Raw genomic sequence first — 14,780 nt, forward strand, 5'->3', positions numbered from 1 at the left:
TCTCTGGGCATTGGGGATTCTAAGGGCTCGTTAGCCAACCTCTGGGTCCAAAGTCAGTTTGCAATCCAATTTAACTTGATTGGAAATACAGATCAAGACATTATTTTTAATAGCAGTAGTTTAAAGGGAACTGCTATTAATTTTGTATCTGCACATGGGATGAAATTAATTTATGCTAGATCAATCTATTTTCCTTTTCTCTTCCTCTATTGCCATCAGAAATGACTTATCTCTCAAGATTTATGTGTTTTTGAGAGTTTTGTCCCATTTTTAAAGAAGGAAATTATTAGAATCTTGAGAAATTAGGCCAGAAAATGCACCCAGATTATTTATTCAAGTTAGGGAAATTATTTAATCAAAATGCAAAAAATGATAGAACTTGAGACTCAAGACAGAATCTGTGATCAAATCACTGTTTCATAATATGAAAATGATCTGTTTGAACATTTTCTAGAGAGATCTCTGTCAGACACCACAAATTGCTACAGAACATTAACTAAACCAGGGACGGTCATGGAAGGAAATGTTTTAAAACCATAATTGTAGGATGATGGAATATTTATTGGATTCAAAGAGCATTTTTAATATATTTTGCCAGTCTGGGGGCAAAAGAAAACAATTCACATCTAGCTCCAAGAAAAAAAAATGAGAGTGAAAAAGAGTCATTTTATTCTGAGAACTTGAAAGGGGGAAGGGATAAAAATGGACTTTCCTCTGAGCACATGAGAAATGAGAGGGACAAGGAGTATTCTCAATTTGAAAACAGTAAATGTAACTTCTAAGAATCAACTCATATTATTAAAGGGCACTGGAGGGTTAACTTTTGCTGGAAATTGCAAATCTTTCCCAGTGTTCTATATTTTCAAATGTAGAAATCTGTCCGTACACCAGTGCACCAAACTCTTCAAGCTGAAGTTGCCTTTTGACTTTGTCTCCTCATGAGTTAATGGCCTCCTCATCTGCGATAGAGGGCACGTGATGCATACTGGACCACGCCAAAGGAAGACAGGGACTTCCCTGGCTTCCGTTTCCCAACGATGGAGTACAGTTACAGGAAGGCACAGTGGGAGCCATGTCGGAACAAACTCACTCTGTAAACCTACTGAATTATAAGGGGGACTGTCCCTGTTGCTAACACTGTGACACCCGAGGACCCTGGAGAAATGATTGTGCTTTCCTAAGGTCAGCTCCCAAATTGTGCGGCTAATTCAGATTTCAGAAAATAAAAGAAGAGAAATCCATTTTTGTTTGCATTGCCTGGATTTGTTGCTTAGATTGTCTCCAGTTTACCAGATGACTGACTGTCCCACCCTCTGCCATGCTATCTGACTCCAGAGAGAATGCATCCCTCTCGAAGGAAGACTTGTCATGTATCATTGCCTTCAGAGTTTTATAAAATCAGAGGGCTAAAAGAGGTATTGAGAGGTCATCTCATCCAGTGCTGGTCCTTGACCTCATGCTTACCAGAGGACAGAAAAGAAGAGGGGGAGGATGGAGGATGGGGGGAGGGGGAATGAGGAAATGAGAAGCTCTGTTTGCTTTCTCTCTCTTGCCTGCTGTCTGGCAGCTGGACCCGGGATAGAACACCAGGTGAGAGAGCTTGACCAATAAACCTGCAATGGCATCTCCCCTGCTTGCCACTTGTACTTGTTCCCTGCCCCCAATCTCCTGGAAGCTCTGGGTCTTGCCCAACATCCTTATTTAATTTGTACTGAGCAAGCGGCTGGGAGGCTGATTGTACCTGCACCTTTGCCGTCTTGGTCTTCCCGAGAACCCACTGTGTTGAGCAGCAAGGCTCGAGGTGGGGGCAGGGAGAAAAGGAATTTTTAGGAGTTGGTAACTTCTCTACCTCCTAGCTTGCTGGCTTCTCTCAGATGGAGTGAAGAGGAATTACCTGAGATTGCTTTATTATTTATTTCCTTTTTGCGCCCCCTTGCACTTTAGAAATCACGGGATCCTGTCCAGTAGTGCTGGGGAGGCAGCACAGGTGCCGGGAGGGACTCTGAAGTCCTGATATAAAACAAAATCCTGCTTGCCTGTCTATGAAATTGGGAAGGCTGGGGAGTCTTTGACTCAGTCCATCCTCGCCTTTTAGGCTCAGTTGCAATCATCCACCCTGAGTCTCATGGTTTCCAGGGACAGATACTGTACAACCTCCCTCGAGAGCTTCTCTTCTCTCCTTATAACCCTCCTAGTCAGCTTAGTTAGCTCTGCAAAGGTCTGAACTGTTGAAAACATGAAAGGAGATTGTATTCTAGAGACCATTGTGAGCATCAGTCCAAAGAGGGCACTAAAGTTCAAATTCTTTCTGGCCTCATTAGCAGCCTATGAAGGTCACGGCTAAGAAAGGAGTCGATAAAATGTGTGGTAAGTTCTTTGTTTTCTACCTGTAGGAGAAGCTTGATGGATTTTTCCAGGAACTGAACAATGATAATATACCTAGTAATGTTGCTTTCTCAGTTTTTCACTGTCTTCGATGGTTAGATATTGGTTTTGCAGAGAAAGCACACCTTTTCCTAAAACGAATGAGCCCATGGCCCTCTTGTAGTGCTCGTTTTCTGGGTTAAAATTGGTTCTAGACTTTCCTTCTTGAACTGAGGAGCAGAAGCAGCCTTGGATTATGGGAGAGGGAAGGTGAGGGCTGGAAGAAGCAGGTTGAAGGGAACAGCCCGGCAGCACTGCAGATGTCATGACTACACAGGTGTTAGAGCTGCATCATTCATTCAGTCGTATTTATTGAGCGATTACTGTGTGAAGAGCACTGTACTAAGCGCTTGAAAATGTTGGTATTTGTTACACACTTACTATGTGCCAAGCACTGTTCTAAGCACTGGGGTAGACACAAGTTAATCAGGTTGACCCACATGGGGCTGACAGTCTTCATCCCCATTTTATAGATGAGGTAACTAAGGCACAGAGAAGTTAAATGACTTGCCTGAGGTCACACAGCTGACAAGTGAGCTGGGATTGGAACCCACGACCTGACTCCCAAGCCTGTGCTCTTTCCACTAAACCATGCTGCTTCCTGTTGCACAGGTGTGAAGTCCAAGTCTGATGAACTTCTGGATCTATGGGCCAGGATAGCATTCTGGCACATTCTGATAGGAAAGCAACAACAACCACAACAACAATTGGCACTTTTCCAGTGCTCATATAGGACCTTTTCTGCCTTTTTTTGAAGAAAATAAGTAATCTGAGGAGGCCTCTGGAAAATTTGTAAGGTACCTTGCTTTAAAAAGAGCACCTTTTTTTTACTTTTGCTGCTGGAAAATGAACATCAGATTCATTCCGGTGACGTAGCTAAAGTTCCGTAGCAAGAGCTAATGGCTCCCTGTGAAGATGAACAATGTGTGGAATGTGAAGCAGGTGCTGATAATTCTTAGTCCGTGCAAATGCATTAGATTGCACAACTGTGTTCTCACTACCCGCCTTGGATTTGCATTGGCATGACAGTTATTTTGCATTGGGGAAAAGCAGATGATTTCAAGCCATCAGTGGGGTTTACTGTGAGTCTACTGTGTGCAGAACACTGTACTAAGCAATTAGGAGAGTGCACTACAATAGAGTTAGTGGGCACTATTTAGGTCCTCAAGGAGTTTACAATCTAGCAGGTGAGACAGGCACTAAAAATAAAATGGAGTTGACTGATTTCTGGTTTTTCCCTCTCCCTCATGAACATCTTGTTCAGGTTGTCCTCCAGACTGGAGAGGTGTATATGGCACAGAGAGGAAATTGTTCACTAGTTAAAAGATTTCTATCAGATGTTGCTGAGATTCTGATTCTGGGAAAACCCATGTTGCCAAGGCCCAGCTGCAGTGCCAGATTTTTAAAGGTCAGGGCAATGAACCACAGAAATCAGTTACCAAGGGAGGGTGTGGAGTCACCAGCCAATCAATCAATCAATGGTATGTATTGAGCCCTTAATTTGTGCAAAAGTACTGTACTAGGCATCCTTGGAGAGCTTTAAAAAAAGAACAGCTACTCACCTTTCCATAATGCTTCAGTCATCCCCTCGAAATAGCTGAGGTTGCTCTAGCTGCCTCTTTAAATAAGGGACTTGCTTTGCTTTATGGCCAGTGGTTGGGATCGTCTGACCATTTGCTTCAAGGCAAACCACTCTCCTCCCTTGAAGCAATGGAGCTGCAGCGGTAGGGAAATGGAACTAGCAGCAGCTGCCTCTGTGGTCACTTGGAGTCGCCTGGAGAAGCACTGAGCAAGAATTAGAATTTTCTGCTTTTTTCTGGACATTACAAGAGAATCAATCAATCAATTGTATTTATTGAGTGCTTACTGTGTGCAGAGCACTGTACTAAGCGCTTGGGAAGTACAAGTTGGCAACATATAGAGACAGTCCCTACCCAACAGTGGGCTCACAGTCTAAAAGGGGGAGACAGAGAACAAAACCAAACATACTAACAAAATAAAATAAATAGAATAGATATGTACAAGTAAAATAAATCAATAAAGAGTAATAAATATGTACAAACATATATACATATATACAGGTGCTGTGGGGAAGGGAAGGAGGTAAGATGGGGGAGATGGAGGGGGCTCAGTCTGGGAAGGCCTCCTGGAGGAGGTGAGCTCTCAGTAGGACCTTGAAGGGAGGAAGAGAGCTAGCTTGGCGGATGTGGGGAGGGAGGGCATTCCAGGCCAGGGGGATGATGTGGGCCGGGGGTCAACAAGGCACGGTGAGGAGATTAGCGGCAGAGAAGCAGAGGGTGAGGGCTGGGCTGTAGGAGTGGTGATTCTGCTACTCTCTTAGTAGCAACTGGTGGACTGCTCAGTAAGACCATCTTGGAAGCATAAAAAGGCTTTTCTGTTAGGAACAATTTATGCTGTTGGCCACCGGGGAAGGTGGGAGGGGAATGGAGGAAAGGATTTCACTAATGCTCAACAGGGAGCACTGTTAGTGTCCATCAGATATGAAGGGGAGAAGCAGGCTCACTAAATATGAGAGAATTTCAATAATAATAATAATGGCATTTGTTAAGTGCTTACTATGTGCAAAGCACTGTTCTAAGCGCTGGGGGGATACAAGGTGATCAAGTTGTCCCACGGGGGGCTCACAGTCTTAATCCCCATTTTACAGATGAGGTAACTGAGGCTCAGAGAAGTTAAGTGACTTGCCCAAGGTCACACAGCAGATGTGGCAGAGCTGGGATTCGAACCCATGACCTCTGACTCCAAAGCCCGTGCTTTTTCCACTGAGCCACACTGCTTCTCTATACCCCTGGATTTGACTACTTCACAAAGCTCTCACATGCCAGGGCATAACCTGAATAAAATCTATCTAAATAGGATTGTTTTTCCCCTCTTCAATCTAAAAATGATTATATTTTTGTCTGGGAAGTTTGACAGTTTTGAAATTATCCAAGAAGAAACAGATGATATCCAGAGGAATATCCAGATTTGGTTTTGGAGACCCTGGCTTAGGATGTAAAAGTACTACTACTACTACGCGTAGAGGATAAAGCACGGGCCTGGGAGTCAGGAGATAATGGTTCTAATCCGGCTCCGCCACTTGCCATCTGTGTGACCTTGGGCAAGTCACTTTGCTTCTCTGGGCCTCAGTTACCTCACCTGTAAAATGAGGATTCAGACTGCTGAGCCCCACGTAGGACAAGGGACTGTGTTCAACCCGATTTGTTTCAATCCACCCCAGTGCTTAGTTCAGTGCCTGGCTCATAGTGAATGCTTAATAAATACCATAATAATAATTATTATTAACAATAACAATAATAATAGTATTTGTTGCATGCTTATTATGTGGCAAGCACTGTACTGCTTACACTGGGGTAGATACATATTTACTATTCTATTTATTTTATTTTGTTAATGTGTTTTGTTTTGTTGTGTGTCTCCCCCTTCTAGACTGTGAGCCCACTGTTGGGTAGGGACCGTCTCTACATGTTGCCAACTTGTATTTCCCAAGTGCTTAGCACAGTGCTCTGCACACAGTAAGCGCTCAATAAATATGATTGAATGAATGAATGTTTGTACAGATTTATTACTCTTGTACATATTTACTATTCTATTTATTTTATTTTGTTAATATGTTTTGTTGTCTGTCTCCCCCTTCTAGACTGTGAGCCCGCTGTTGGGTAGGGACCGTCTCTATATGTTGCCAACTTGGACTTCCCAAGCGCTTAGCACAGTGCTCTGCACACAGTAAGCGCTCAACACATACGATTGAATGAATGAATGAATGTTTGTACAGATTTATTACTCTATTTTGCTTGTACATATTTACTATTCTATTTATTTTATTTTGTTAATGTGTTTTGTTGTGTGTCTCCCCCTTCTAGACTGTGAGCCTGCTGTTGGGTAGGGACCGTCTCTAGATGTTGCCAACTTGTACTTCCCAAGCGCTTAGTACAGTGCCCTGCACACAGTAAGCACTCAATAAATACGATTGAATGAATGAATGAATACAAGATAATCAGGTAGGACACAGTCCCCATCCCACATGGGGGTCACAGTCTAAGTAGGATGGAGTAGGATTTACAGGGGAGTATAGGACAGACAGATGAATACATGTTCAAGCATGGCATTCAAGGAGTCTTTGGCCCTGAATAACACTTTGTCAAATTGACAAACACAGGGTGGAAAATGCAAGAAATTATAATTAGTAGAAACAAATGCACTGTGGGCACACCCCATATTTTCCTGACTGATTTCACCACAACCCTTCTTCTTTGCAGACCAAGCCAGGATTGCCTGGACATCTCAACCTGGGCCTGTTATCCAGGAATTCAGGCCCTGACCATGAAGAAAGCATCCTTGGAAGATCTTTTCCCCCACCTGCCGCTCACAACCCTAGATTCACGGCTTGCAATCACAGGTAGGGAACTTGGCAGCGCTGAGCCCATTACCAATTGTATGTCTGGAAATGCAAATGCTCAAATGAACACATCTGGCCCACCAGCACAGTTTAGGTGGCATCTCAAAGCTGAAAAACAGGTGTGAGACAAACCCATCTCCTCTCTGACATTCCACCATGTGCTTCAAAATGCTCCAAGCCCTAGGAAAAAATCTTGCAAGACAGATTTTTCTTCAGGTATATTCAAACCCTGATTTAGGTACATTTGAGAGTTTCCAAACCCCATTATCTGTCAGATGTTAATCACTTACAGGGCAGAGGGTGCTGAACTGGCTGGAAGGAGTGGAAGATTGAAGCACCAAAAGGTCTGAGGGTGCTCCCAGGATATGTACACTCATCGACACTAATTTGGCCTCTGCATTTAAAAGCACTGCTAAATTTATTTGGAGAAGTTTCCTTTGGATATTTATCGAAGGGGAGAATTTGGCCTTTTGTTACCTTCTGTGGAGGCAACCCGAGGTCAGGTCGATAGGTGGGTTAAGTATCTTAGAAACCCCCTTTCTTTGTTTTCCAGGTAGAGGTGTTTAATACTGCCTTTTGTCATAGAGGTGTTCCTTTTCATTGCCTGGCCTTAATTACTGAGGGGTCAAGCTTGGTGTGCATCCTCAGCTTCAGATTGCAGGCAAAGGCTGGTTTTTCCTCGAAAGGACCTGTTATTAAAAACCAAGCTCTGTCCTTCAATTCAGACATTCTAGCAACTCTACAGTACATTCAAAAGAGCTTGCATTTAAGAGTAGTAGTGGTATTTTTGCATGCTCACTTGGTGCAGTACATTGTATTCAGTGCTTGGGAAGTACAGAATAAAGAAAAGACATATTCCCTGTCCACAAGGAGCTTACATGCAAACAAGGGAATGAAACACAGAAACACAGAATAAATAATACTCAGAATACATGAGTCCTGAGGATAGGTACAAAGACATTCAAAAACATTTAAAAAATGGTATTTAAGTGCTGGGCACTGTACTAAGCGCTGGGATAGAAACATGTCCGATGGGCTCACAGTCTTAATCCCCATTTTGCAGATGAGGTAACTGAGGCACAGAGAATTTAAGTAATTTTCCTGAGGTCATTCAGCAGACAAGTGGCAGAGTAGGATTAGAACCCAAGTCTTTTGACTCCCAGGCTCGTGCTTTTTCAACTAGGCCACGCTGTTTCCTCCCTTTCCGAGGGGGCCAGCCAGCTGGGTGGGGGCTGTCACATTCCAGGTAGAGGGTCATCTCCTTAGGACCTCTTGGAAGATCCTCTTTTCTGCAGGTACCACCAGGATTTCCACTACAGCCCAGCAGGGCTCCAGAATCTAGGCAAATCCTCCAGCTCAGCTCACAGTGCAGCCTCCCCTTGTGTGCGCAGGCAAGTATGCTCCTTCCTGATTATTAATCCCCCCAAAGAGGTGGAAGAACGAATTAGTTTTTCACTTGATTGCCTGGGTTTCCTGGCCTTATGGTGCTATCAAAATCTCCTAGGGGGCGCCAGGTATAGTTCTTTGTGTTTTAACCTCATTGGCTTCTCATAAGCACAGAGAGAGCTACACCAGCAGATGTCCAGTGCTGCCTTTGCTGTCTGCAGCAATTTAGGAATAACGGCTGGCCATAGGCATGTCCTAGAAGGGTCCCACAGATCACTAGTGGTGGCCCATCCACCTCCACGTCAAACAAAAACTCCTCACCATTGGCTTTAAAGCACTCCATCACCTTGCTTCTCTCCTTCTGCAGCGCAGCCCGCACTCTGCTGCTCTAGTGCTAACCTTCTCACTGTGCCTCCATCTCACCGGTCTCGCCACCGACCCCTGGCCCACGTCCTGCCTCTGGCCTGGAACGCCCTCCCTCCTCAAATTACTCTCCCCTGCTTCAGAGCCATATTGAAGGCACAACTCCTCCAAGAGGCCTTCCCAGACTAAGCCCCACTTTTCATCTCCCACTCCCTCCTGCATCACCCTGACATGTTCCCTTTGCTCTTCCCCCCCTCCCTTTCTGTTTCCTCCCTTTCCGAGGGGGCCAGCCAGCTGGGTGGGGGCTGTCACATTCCAGGTAGAGGGTCATCTCCTTAGGACCTCTTGGAAGATCCTCTTTTCTGCAGGTACCACCAGGATTTCCACTACAGCCCAGCAGGGCTCCAGAATCTAGGCAAATCCTCCAGCTCAGCTCACAGTGCAGCCTCCCCTTGTGCTGTACCACAGCACTTTGGTACATATTGGTGATTTTATCTATTTGTATTGATGTCTGTCTCCCTCCAAACCCCAACCCCCAGACTGTAAGCTTGTTGTGGGCAGGGAATGTGAGTGTTTATTACTGTATTGTACTCTTCCAAGCGTTTAGTACAGTGTTCTGCACACAGTAAGTGCTCAAATACTATCGAATGAATAGCCACCCTCCTTCAGCTTGCTTTAAAGAGTGGTTTGAAAATTCGGTCCTCACATAGGAGAGCTAGTTCACCATCTCGATTTTATGGCCTCAGCTTGGTGGTGTTTAATGTTCTGACCTGCCCCTGCTGTGAAATATAGTAGATAAATGACATTGGTAGAATGTGTCCACGAATCTTAACGTTGGCCATGGTTGCAATTTAGGTCAGAATGGATGGCTGGCTCTTCCACTTTAGAGACTTAGTTTTCTCCTAGAGTTTGATTCCCCAATGCTGCAAAACCCTGATAGTCAGATTCCAGTAGCAGGCACTGACTTTCTTAATGTTGGCGTCCACTTACCCAATAGTTCCTCCTGAGATAGCATGATACAGAGGTTACAGAGTTTATTATTGCTTCTAGTACCTAAAATAATTTTGGGTTCCTTATATGCTTCACCTGGTTCAAATTAGTACCTGACCTATGAGTTATTCAAGTATATAGTCCCTAATTTATGCTGATTTTTTGGAAAATGATTAATAATCAGATGCATTCACTTCAGGGTTTGTGCCTCTGGGGCAAAGTTATCAACATTCAGTAATTCCTAAATGACTGTTATTTCACAGTTATGTTACATCAACATTCATTTGACACTTTCTGGATGTATACAAGTCTGGCAGATAAGAGCTATATAAACAGACAAGAGATAAAGATAGGTGGGCACGGCATTAATAAGGTGATTAGATCTGAAGTCCTCTTTCCCTTCACCATGTTTAATTGAAGATTTCTATGGACAGTGTTCAACATCATCACTATTACAGTAAAGTGCCATGCCTCCCTCCCCTCTCCCCATTCACAGCTTTTTTCTAATCCCCGCAAGACCACCTTTATCTTGATTTCAAATAGAGACAAATCCCAGAGGATCCCTGATTTCTTATGTGACTGGGAAATCAGAGAACAACGTCCAACCCCTTATTTGATTTTCTAGCTTTTTGGGAAACTGGCAAGGCTGTGCACTTATTTCAGGAAATCCCTGATTAAATTATTTCCTGGAAGCCATTCTAAAATTGTTAATATGAATTTGAGTTCATCATTTCATTTACAATTTTAATTTCACAAGGAGTCTGGTGGCTTTGTCAGAACTCTGACTCTAAAAGGTATGAGACTGCCTCTCCGGACCCTTCCAGTCAAGGGTGTATTTCTCAGCCCCGTTCTTTCCGTGCCCCGCGAAACAAAAAAGGGCATCAATTCAACCATAGATTCCTCCATAATTTAAAGCCCTAGGTAGGGGTGCGGTCAGATGGTTTAATGGAATGGAGAAAAGTGTCACGCCCCTGTCGTTTTCAGAGACCCTTTATAGAGCTATCACTGTTATCCCTTGGGGAGTAGGATATAGAAGGCAATTTTCCTAGAAACAAATCAAGTCGTAATTCGGTTAAGGTATTTCAATAATAGATCACTAGGTTCCGGAAAATAAGGAAGGATAGTGATTTCACTTTTTGGAGCCGGGTAGTCACCTAAAACCTGAATCTAGAGATTTTACAATATTATCAGAACAATGTATCGAGAAAAACAATGAATCCAAACAATGTAGCAAAACAATGCCGCAAAACAAACAGTATCAATAAAAACTGAGTCGAACAGGCAACTAGAATGGAATGTTGCAGGGGGAAAAGCGGATGATCTTGTTCTAGTAGTTTGTTTTTTATTATTATCATTATTCATTGCCATAATTATTGTTAACATTTATTTTAGTAACATCATTATTCACACATCACTTTGCATTCTTAAAGAGCTTTCCAGTCATTAATTCTTTGTTTAGGGGAGAAATTTTGGCTACCTTTTACAGGATGTTAATCGACTTGTCTTTCAAAACAAGAGGCGAACTAGTACAAACAATAGATTTCACTGGCATGAAAAGTTACAAGCAGTGCCTTGGAGGCTCTCGGAAACTTTGGCAGCTTCTTTTCTCCGCTCAAGATTTCGATTTCAATCTGAAGTAACTCAGTGGAAGGTTCCCCCGCCCCGCCCCCCCTTTCCCCTGCTTCCCCCCACGCTGGGAATTGGTTGCAATTCTTCCTCTTCACCCCCGTCCCTGCTCTCTCCCACAGCCCCGGTCGGCGCCCAAACACACACACGGACCCCCATACACAGACACACTCGGACACACACATGCACAGACACACACTCACTCTCTCCCTCCAATCTTCGGAGAAAGGCTGGTTTATACTAAATGAAAGGAGCAGAAAAGAAGCTGTTCTTTTTTTCCTAAAGCGTCCCTGTGGCTGGACCCCAAGGGCCCCCGCTTCCCCGCGGTCACTGGGCGTGAGCCCGGGCCTCCGGTTGCCCCGGCGGCAACGGACGGCAGCGTCTGGCTTGGCCGCGCCCGTCCGGGGAACTCGGAGGGTTTGCACCCCTGGAGCTTTCCCCGAGTGGGGAACTGAATCTGGGGGTGGGGGTGGGGGCAGTCCCAGAGCAGGGCGGCCATATTCCCGGGAGAGGGGCCAGTCAAAAGTGAGGTCGGTGCCGGTGGCTGCTGTGGGACGTGGGTTGGAGTTGGAGCGTGGGAGCCGCCGCCCCGGCCCGCTCTCCTCGCTGACAGCGGGAAGCCCGGACAGCCGCGGCCGCCTTAGAGAAAGAGGGAAGGGGAGGGAAGGGACGGGAAGGGCTGGAACGCGGGGAAGAAGGGAGAAGACGAGTTAAAAAAAATAATAAAACACACACCCGGGAGGAGGCACCCTACTCCGCCGCTTCCCCGCATCCCCCGCCTCCTTTTTCTTCTTCTTCCTCCTCCACCTCCTCTTCCTCGCCTCCTCCTCCTCCTCCTCCTCGCCACCGCCCCCTCCCGGATCTGTGCTCCAGTTCAACGAGAGAAGAAAATGTGTGTGTGTGCGTGTGTGTGGCGGGGGGGAGGGAGAAAGCTGATCAGCCGCTTCTCGTCTTGCAATTGGGGCTGTGGAGGGGTGAGGGGGGCGGCGGGGGGGGGGAGTGGGTGGGTGGGTATCTGAGAGGAGGAGAAGGAGGAGGAGAAAAAGGAGGAGGAGGAGACGGAGGAAGAGCTGCAAGCAGCGGCAAGGATGAGGAAGGAGTCGGTTGTATGAGAGCGAGCGAGGGAGCGGAGAGAGAGCGTGAGAGTGAACGCGAGCGAGAGGGCAAGCCAGAGTGAGAGTGAGCGCGCCCGGGGCGGGTGGGGGGGATCCCGGCGGGTGGTATTTCGGGGGAGCCGTGGGAACGCGCCGGGGTGTGTGCGCCGCCGTGCCCGCCGCCTGTTCCTGCCGCTTCTGCCCTTGCTCCCGCCCCTACTCCTGCCCCTGTTCCTACCCTTGCCCCTGCCCCCCAGCGGATGTTTCCTCGCTACTCGGCGCATGATTTAGGGAAGAAGACAAGGTGGAGTTGGACCCGATCAGTGACAGAGGCAGGCGGCAGAGGGGCAGGATAGTGTTTGCCTGCATGTGCTTGAGGGCGACAGTGTTTTATTTTTAAAAGCACTACTGGGGGTTGGGTGCGAGGTCGCGGAGCGGAGTTTAGGGGGCCTTTTCGGTCTTCTCTCCCGTCTTGCTCTAGCGCTCCTCCCCCTTCCTTCCCTCGTCTCTGTGTGTCTCTCTGTCTCTCCTTTCGGTAGGTCCCGCGGGGCGGGGGGCTTGCCGGAGGGTCAGGGCCACCGGGATCTCTGGCCGTGCTAGGGGGCAGCCCCCACGCTCACCCTCTCTCCGGCCTCCCCTCCATCACCTGCCCCAGCCCCCTCTCCTCCCCTCTTCACCCCGACCTCGACCCCCGGGGTGGAGGGGGGGGGGGGGCTCAGCCTGCGCGGCGGCCGGTGGAACGTGTGAGCGAGGGTGCGGGTGTGTTTCACGGGGGGCTAGAGGTGGTGTCTGAAGCCGCGGGGAAGAATGACTTTGGAGTCCATCATGGCGTGCTGCCTGAGCGAGGAAGCCAAGGAAGCCCGGCGCATCAACGACGAGATCGAGCGGCAGCTCCGCAGGGACAAGCGGGATGCGCGCCGGGAGCTCAAGCTGCTGCTGCTCGGTAAGCGGCTGCCCCTCCACTCCCTCCTCCTCCCCCTGCCCTTCTCCCCCTCCTCTTCTTCCCCTCTTCCCCTGCCTCCCTCTCTCCCCCGTTTTGTCTCCCCTTCTTCCTCTCCCCTCTCCCCTTCTCTCCGGCACCCCGCGGTTAGCAGCCCTCCGTATCCCCAGCTGCTGATGCGCTCGCGCAGCACACTCCCACACGCGCACACACCTTAGTTACCATTTGGGGGTCTCTTCCCCCTATATGTTAACACTCCTGACGCTCCCCGCCGCCTCCACGATTCGTTAAGCGATCGGGGTGGGGGAGGAGGGTGTTTGTGTATGTGTGTGTGTGCGCGCGCGCACTCGTGGGCCCCCACCCTCCGCAACCCTGACAGCTGTGCATTGTGTGTGTGTGTGTGTGTGTGTGTGTGTGTGTGTGTTGGGGTAGGGGGACGGGACGAGGCGGGGGCATCAGACGTGCCCGCGATGCAGTTTCTCTAAGCATTAAATGAAAAATCCGATCAGAGCGAAGGACGGGGGAGGAGGTCCTTATCCCAATTGCATTGACTGCCCTCGGTGGGAAGCGGGCTATTTCCGTTAGGACCATTGGAGTGGAGGGATCAGCGTAGGAGCGTGTACACATGGCCTCGCATATCCCATATACCATCGATCGCGCTATGGAGCCAGAGCGTGTGCGCCCTCGCGTGTGAACATGTATTCCAAAGGCATTTTTCTCCGACAGTAGAGGAAGTGCTGGGCAGCCGCTCCTGAAGGTGGTGGGATGTGGGGGACAGTGACCACTGACTGACCTTATTAAGTGTGTCGAGGTTGGGGATTGGGTCGGGAGAGAACATGTGGGTGCTGTGAAAAAGAACCTAGCTTTTCCAAGGAATAAAATTCCGGCGCAACAAGGCAGCCAAATCAAAGGACCTAGGAGGAATGCCTTAGCAAATGGATGGTGACAGACTTTAATGTCTGCTTTGTTTCTTTAGGGGAAAGACTTGGGGGTTGGGGGTGGTACGTTTTGTTGTCGATAATGATGATGATGACGGGAATTTGGGGTTTCATTAATGAGGCAACTGGGTCGAAGGGCTGCTTGCAGACCAGGGGCTGGGAATGAGTCGATGCCAACGCCCAGCCTCTCTCATGGAACCTATTGTACCATGTTAAAAGCTGTCAGGGTCTCAATCCAGCACCTTTGGAGACTGTCCATTGCTGGAAATAGAAGGGATGGGGTACAGAAGCATTTTGCTGTAATTCACAAAAGCCCCACTCGTGTGATTTCCATAGGTCCTGCAGAGTGTCATTTTCAATTAGGGATCCCAACGAATGCCTTATTTACTCTGAGATAATATTCAAACGCACGGAATCGAAAGATGGGGTTCCGGCCACAGTCGAATGTGAGATAATTTGGAGTTACCATAATAGTATATGCCAGAATACCAGGCCCGGAAGATTGCCTGCACCAATGTACCCTCATAGATTGTGTGTGTAATAAACAGGACACAAATTTGTGCAAGATAAAGTTATTTAGAGTCTCGAAAACAGTCATT

The 14,780-nt window shown here is 47.3% G+C and overlaps 1 protein-coding gene across 3 annotated transcripts in view; it reads left to right on the forward strand.

Moving 5' to 3' along the window:
• Window positions 1-12,275: 12,275 nt before the first annotated feature.
• The window catches only part of GNAQ (G protein subunit alpha q), a 342,540-nt gene continuing 340,035 nt past the window's right edge, over window positions 12,276-14,780 (forward strand). For 2 of the 3 annotated variants that reach the window (XM_038769485.1, XM_038769487.1), the window contains exons 1-2: window positions 12,276-12,388; window positions 13,084-13,246. In XM_038769485.1, coding sequence (XP_038625413.1) covers window positions 13,111-13,246 — 136 coding nt within the window. In that variant the 5' untranslated portion in view covers window positions 12,276-12,388; window positions 13,084-13,110. The remainder of the gene's footprint in view (window positions 12,389-13,083; window positions 13,247-14,780) is intronic. The other variant, XM_038769486.1, reaches the window with a different exon arrangement.

The sequence above is a fragment of the Tachyglossus aculeatus genome, chromosome X4 (genome assembly GCF_015852505.1).
Source record: "Tachyglossus aculeatus isolate mTacAcu1 chromosome X4, mTacAcu1.pri, whole genome shotgun sequence".
Lineage (NCBI taxonomy): Eukaryota > Metazoa > Chordata > Mammalia > Monotremata > Tachyglossidae > Tachyglossus > Tachyglossus aculeatus.